The 6,839-nt window shown below is 36.6% G+C and overlaps 2 protein-coding genes across 2 annotated transcripts in view; both read left to right on the plus strand.

Moving 5' to 3' along the window:
• LOC106941134 (vomeronasal type-2 receptor 1-like) overlaps window positions 1–244 on the plus strand; it is a 7,475-nt gene extending 7,231 nt beyond the window's left edge. Inside the window, exon 9 of the mRNA XM_015024077.1 lies at window positions 240–244. Within this exon, the coding sequence (XP_014879563.1) occupies window positions 240–244 (5 nt within the window). The remainder of the gene's footprint in view (window positions 1–239) is intronic.
• A 402-nt stretch (window positions 245–646) lies between these two features.
• On the plus strand, window positions 647–5,830 carry LOC106941133 (extracellular calcium-sensing receptor-like). Its single transcript, XM_015024075.1, has 8 exons — window positions 647–1,050; window positions 1,565–1,859; window positions 1,939–2,228; window positions 2,448–2,743; window positions 3,349–3,554; window positions 3,681–3,902; window positions 3,999–4,122; window positions 4,214–5,830. The coding sequence occupies exons 1-8, from the start codon at window positions 761–763 to the stop codon at window positions 5,173–5,175; spliced, it is 2,685 nt and encodes an 894-aa protein (XP_014879561.1). The 5' UTR covers window positions 647–760; the 3' UTR covers window positions 5,176–5,830.
• Window positions 5,831–6,839: the final 1,009 nt, after the last annotated feature.

Below are 6,839 nucleotides of genomic sequence, written 5' to 3' on the forward strand. Positions count from 1 at the left end.
TACTTTGCTATAAACAACTACGTGTTGATATATTTTGGGGGGAAAAAATCATCACATATTGGAGATAAGACAAACTTTATCTCCTGAATCTTTGCAATTTGTTTTCTACTAGTTTTAGCTGTTAAATAAGCCAATCACAGCTCTCTTTGCTATAAATTAATTGGGCAAATCTGCTTTCTATTTTAGCTTCTAAAGTAAAGTAATATTCTTTCAATCTGACTTTTTTCTCTTCAATTCAGTTTAATCTTCTACTTTCCCTGTGTTTCAAAATAGTTGAATCTTTGTAATTTTGCTAAGCTTTATGTGTGTCTGTTCCTGATTTTTCTCACCAGTATATCCAGTACAATGTGTCACACTCTGTGTTCTGCTGATGTTATATTATTGACTCAGTCAATAAACAAGTTTGTTTGTCACTTGGTTGTTGGTTGTTTCTCTGGTGAATCATACACACTCCAAGCCCTGAGATACATTTGAGCAGTAAATATATGAATTGGTCCCAATGCAGATTGCAATGCAACTTGAGATAAAAAAAAGTAAATAAAAAGTGAATAAAGTGATTTGCAGGATTGTTTTTTGTCCTTTGTTGGTTGTTCAAATGAGACCTGGAAAGTAAAAACGTGTTAATTTAATTCATGACTATTCATGTCATTAAAAGCTTAAATATCATAGGTGAAGCCTCCCTCTAATGAACAACCGTTGAGATTTAGATATTTAAAGGCCTGTAAAACAACATTTGCACACAGCAAACGAAACTCGACGGATGGAAATGCGGACCCTCTTCATTGGTCTGAGATTCTTAGTCATTTTACTGAAGCTGATGTCACTGGTTCTCTTGGCTCAGTCTGTGAATGTCCTGACACAGAGGACTGAGCCTGGAGTCAGCACTGAGGCTTCATCCACCAGGTGTACTCTGCTGGGTACGCCTCGATCACCTGCGTTCTCAGAGGATGGGGACTTCATCATTGGAGGGGTTTCCTCCATTCATTACCAACTTTACACAGTGATTTATAATTACACCACCAAGCCTGAGCCTCCGAGATGCACAGGGAGGTCAGTAAGAAGGAGAGGTGGAGATGATGTTATGTGTGATTTGTGCTTGCTGTGATACTGGGGGGCAATAATCAGATACGTTTGGTTCATAAAACTTTAAGATCACAATCAGCAGCCGTCTTAGTCTGACGTCACCATGTTTTCACTTTCACTCATTTAGGCCAATTTAAGGTTTGACTTCTGATTAAATAATATAGGTAATGAACTTATATTTCTTTTGAAGTTGTATATGGAATTTAATTCTTATTTAAGTTAGATGCATTGTTTTGCTTGAACTTTTAAAATTCAATTTGAATTTGTTACAATATTTAAATGAATACCTAATTCCTTAGTTATGTTACACCTCTAAATTACATTACAGCACGGACTAACTCCTTCCCAACATTAGATTCAATTCTTTATTTTTTTTGTGTTCATTTTTTTCTTTGTTGCAATTCTTAAGATCTTTCAATGTTTGAGACAGGTTTCAAAGTTTTTATTAAATGTCATCTTTCACCTAATCCATTTCCTTCAGCTTCAACGCCCGGGGGCTGCGCTTCTTCCGCACAATGATCTTTGCCATTGAGGAGATAAACAACAGCACAGAGCTGCTGCCCGGCATCAAACTTGGATATCGTCTCTATGATTCCTGCGTGTCTGTTCCTGTCTCAGTTCACGTTGCTTTTCAGCTGGCAAACGGCCCGGATCCTGTGGTTTATAGAGGAGAAAACTGTTCTCAGTCTGGAGTGGTGGTGGCTGCTGTGGGAGACTCTGGATCCACTCCATCCATCAGCATGTCACGCATCATGGGGCCCTTCAACATCCCTCTGGTGATTAGTCTAAAATGATCAAATGTGTCAATTTATTCTACCTCTCCTAATATTTTCCTTTTTTTTCTTTTTGCTGTAGGTGAGCCACTTTGCCACGTGTGCCTGCCTTTCAGACAAACAGCAGTTCCCGACTTTTTTCAGAACCATTCCCAGCGACCATTACCAAGCTGATGCACTGGCCAAGCTGGTGAAACACTTTGGTTGGACTTGGATAGGAGCCGTGCATTCAGACTCAGACTATGGAAATAATGGCATGGCCTCTTTTCTTGAAGCTGCTCTCAGAGAGGGGATCTGTGTGGAGTACATTGAATCCTTTTTTAGAACCAACCAGCAGAGCAAGATCAGGAGAGTAGCAGATGTTATCCGTAGGTTTGTGCTTTTCTAGACCTGGTTTTTGATTTTGTTTTAGAATAAATTTACAAAAATGTTGCAGATTTTTTTTATTTTTTTTATTGCTGGAGATCTTGATTTTTTTTGTTTGTTCTTTTTACAAATGTTTATATGTAATCAGCACCATCTGTATGTAGAAAGGGTTAAATTTGCTTATAAGCTGCTAGTTGGACCTAACACATTCTATCGTCTCTTCAGATCCACAGCGGTGGTTGTGGTGGCATTTACAGCCTCTGGTGATATGAAAGTCCTACTAGAGGAACTGGCTCGGGATCCTCCTCCACCTCGTCAGTGGATCGGGAGTGAGTCTTGGGTAACAGATCCACTCTTGATGAGCTTCAGTTTCTGTGCAGGAGCCATCGGAGTTGCCATCCAGCAATCTGTCATCCCAGGTCTGAGAGACTTCCTGCTGGATCTCTCTCCCTCTGAAGTGGCTGCTTCCCCACTGCTTTCTGAGTTCTGGGAGGATGCATTCAACTGCAGCCTGACCACAAGTGAGACAGTTTGAAAGCTTTTATGCTGGCTTTTACTTTTATTAATAGAATAATATGAAATGAAACTGCTGGTAGTTGATTATTCGAAATATTTTGACATTGACATAGATCCATTTTCTGATATTTGTTAGTGTTATATGAATGTTTTCCCCTCTGGTATATCATCAAAGTGAACTGAAATTATTTTTTATCAAACTTTGCCACACAGTAATAATGTTAGTGTGTGACTTTTGGAAACATGTGAAATCAGCTGTAATGAAAACTTTGGCCTTTTTATACAACCATTCTTGAATCTTTCATGTAAATAATTTATGTAGACCAGAAGAAAGGTATGAAATACTTTTTGTAACCCATATTTTCCCCTACCATTATGTATATATTTTTTGTTTGTTTGCATTGAACATGATTCTTAACTCTGTAGGCAAATTACGCAACCATAACATCTTGTATGTACAGATTTGTAAATTTACATAATTATATAAAATTCTTGCAGTTTTTTTTATTTGAGAATAACATAAGAAGTACCAGATATTTTGGTATTATAACTGTTTAAATAATTTACTTATAAACAGAAAAAAAACAAAAAAAAAAAACTCTGTTTTCAGCTGCTGATCCAAACAGGAGAGGATGTGACGGAACTGAAGATATTAAAACCCTAAAAAACCCGTACACTGAAACGTCTCAGTTAAGAGTTTCTAACATGATGTACAAGGCTGTTTATGCAATAGCTCATGCTATTCACAATGCAGTGTGTCAGATAACAAATACAGCCACACACTGTGACAACCACATCAAACTGGAGCCCAAACAGGTCAGTTCAGAGAGAAACAAACTTCACTGAATATTTCATTAACAATTACAAACTACTAAACTTCCTTTAAAATTCACTTTGAAGGACTCTGATGGTATGTATTTGTATTTTTCTTTTCATTTGAAGGTTTTTATTGAATTGAAGAAAGTGAACTTCTCCAAGAATGGTTACCATGTTTCGTTTGATACTAATGGAGACCCTGTGGCTTTTTATGAGCTGGTAAACTGGCAGAAAAGTGAGAGTGGAGTTATTGAACTGGTAACAGTGGGATATTATGATGCATCACTGCCAAGAGGTCAGGAGTTTCATATCAAAAGGAACTTAACCTGGTTGGAAGGGAGAAAAGAAGTAATAAACAAAACGATGATTGTTTTAGCAGTGATCAATTGTATCATTGATGCTGCTTCAAAAATATAAGGCTTTTTTTCTCTGTCTCTGTCTCAGGTCCCAGTCTCCGTTTGCTCAGAGAGTTGTCCTCCAGGAACTCGTAAAGTGTTGCAGAAAGGAAAACCAATCTGCTGCTATGACTGTATACCATGTCCTGAAGGAGAGATCAGTAATATGACAGGTAACGTCAAGTGTGTTTTCAAATTTATCCACATTCTTAAATCTTTATGTAATAAGAAAACTATTTGTATTTTTTTGTTTATTTTTTTCAGATTATCTCGAGTGTTTCCCATGTCCAGGAGAGTTCTGGCCAAATGCAAACAGAGATGCTTGTTTTCCCAAACTAGTGGAGTTTCTTTCCTATAATGAAGTCCTGTCAATCATCCTGGCTGTGTTTTCTGTTAGTGGAGCATCTCTGGCCGTCATTACGTCATTAATTTTCTTCCATCACAGAACAACACCGATTGTCAGAGCCAATAACTCAGAGCTGAGCTTCCTGCTGCTCTTCTCTCTGACTCTGTGTTTCTTATGTTCACTAACTTTCATTGGAGCCCCCTCTGAGTGGTCCTGCATGCTGCGGCACACAGCGTTTGGCATCACATTTGTTCTCTGTATCTCCTGTGTTCTTGGGAAAACTATGGTGGTTCTAATGGCCTTTAAAGCTACACTTCCTGGTAGTAATGCTATGAAATGGTTTGGTCCTCCACAACAAAGGATGACCGTAGTGTCAATCACCTTAGTTCAGGTTATAATATGTATCATATGGTTGGTTGTGAGTCCTCCCTTCCCAGTGAAAAATCTGAGCACCTACAAGGAGAAGATCATCCTGGAATGTGCGTTAGGCTCTGCTGTTGGTTTCTGGGCTGTGCTTGGCTACATCGGCCTGCTGGCTGTGTTTTGCTTTGTGTTAGCTGTTCTAGCTCGGAAACTACCTGATAATTTCAACGAAGCCAAGATGATAACATTCAGCATGTTGATATTCTGTGCCGTCTGGATCACCTTCATCCCAGCTTATGTCAGCTCTCCTGGAAAATTTACTGTGGCTGTGGAGATATTTGCTATTCTGGCCTCCAGCTTTGGACTGATACTGTGTATATTTGCTCCAAAGTGTTTCATCATTTTGTTTCAACCAGAGAAGAACACCAAGAAAATATTTGAAAAGCAATTGATGATAAATTATCTAAAGAATAGCAGCAGAATTACAGAAGAAGTGTATTATCAATTGAATTCCTAAACATTCCAAAGTCCTTGCAGGTATTTTAGAAATTAGTAACTTGGAGGTATAATTTGGAAATGTTTTCAATGGATCTCAGTATCAATGCAATAAATTTGTCACCTAATTTTTTGTTTTTAGTTTCTCCAGACTTTATGTGCCTATTTTATTGTGACGCATTTTATTATGGTTAGATTTTAGCAACTGTACAACTTCATATGTTATCGTTGTGATTATTATTGACCGGTGCAGATGTAAGTTTTATAAAAATATGTTTATCACCTTTACCTAAATATTATTGATCTGATCAAATGTTGTTTTTTATATGCATACATGCAATAACAATTCTATTTTGCCAAGAGATTTCAATCTTTAGATGTGTTCCAAGTTATCTAATTCAGTCTGGCAGTGCTTACTATTTTCCTCAGTGATTTTGTGTTTTACTTTTGTAATGTCATGAGTAACTTATAAAAGAAGACTCTCCAGAGTAAAGTCTCGCTCTAACTGGTCAGATTTTTTTTTTCCACCCCCGCTGTGAACATCTCTGTTACTGTCTGTTGTTCACTACCATGAGAAACATCTCTATGCTCAGCAATGGAGAACCTGGAAGTTGTGGCTTTTTTTTGGACTGAACATAATTTTGTCTTACAGAAATTCATTGCTGGCCAAACGTGATGAAAACTATTTAGATTAGCTGATTATTTGGTATACATACAAATAAATCTGTTTTGTGGCACTTTGTTTATTTCTTTTTTGATGTGCAACATTTTGGATGTATGTAATGCAATCAAAAGGTGCAAACAAATATCCACACATTAATTTATTTACATAAATATTCTAAAGACAGAATCAAAATACACATCTTTTATAATTCCGGAGTTTCACACCGGATGAGCGCAACTAATAAGACTCCAACAGAATGACCAGAGATGAACCACAGCAACATTAAAGAGCAACATTCACCTTCAAAGGATATTTAGAAATCTCAAAGTATAGTCAGTTTAGCTAAAAGATTTGTAGTTCAATGGTTGCTGAAGACTTATTATCAAACACTTTATAGAATTAACTTAATTTGCATGGATTACGAATATGTTCAAGCTCAGATGCAGTCCTGTGCATTTCTCAATGTTATAATTTTTATGTTTAAATGTTTTATTTTTTATGTTTTAATTTTGTCATGAAAATAACAGATTATATGTTAATACAATAACAATGAAGATTTATTTTATCATCAAGATGCTGTTATTAAAATGTTACAGCTTTCATATACTTAGTCCAACTTTTTTTTTTTATTTATCCCAGTGTTTTTTCTCCATGTCACTCAACATTACCATTGATAATCATTTTCTTAAGGTGATATTTGGTTTGCATGACCATCTGATGATGTCCTGGATGAGAAAGTTGAGGGAAAAGACAGAAAGAACAAGCCTACAAACCAAGTTTTTAATTAATTTAGTTTGGTTTACTTCACAAAGTGAACAATCTGAATGCCACAATTTCCATTACCTGTACTTATCTTTTTCTCAAATGACTGATGTATCATAAAAAAAATGTCAAGTGGCTCTAAGTGTATGTCAATCTGTTGTTTACTTCAAAGAAATAAGAAATCCATGTTTGTGTAAATGACAGTTCTGAAATTTGTCATGATTTATGGTGTGGTTTCGTGAGGTGAGGAACATAACGCA

Source organism: Poecilia latipinna, unplaced genomic scaffold (genome assembly GCF_001443285.1).
Source record: "Poecilia latipinna isolate Pla-1442-1.1 unplaced genomic scaffold, P_latipinna-1.0 Scaffold3511, whole genome shotgun sequence".
NCBI classification, from domain to species: Eukaryota; Metazoa; Chordata; class Actinopteri; order Cyprinodontiformes; family Poeciliidae; genus Poecilia; species Poecilia latipinna.

Coding starts and splice junctions, on each gene's coding strand:
- LOC106941133 (XM_015024075.1), top strand. CDS start 761: ATGGAAATGCGGACCCTCTTCATTGGTCTGAGATTCTTAGTCATTTTA. Junction 1,051..1,564: donor CCTCCGAGATGCACAGGGAG/GTCAGTAAGAAG, acceptor CATTTCCTTCAG/CTTCAACGCCCGGGGGCTGC. Junction 2,744..3,348: donor CAACTGCAGCCTGACCACAA/GTGAGACAGTTT, acceptor CTCTGTTTTCAG/CTGCTGATCCAAACAGGAGA.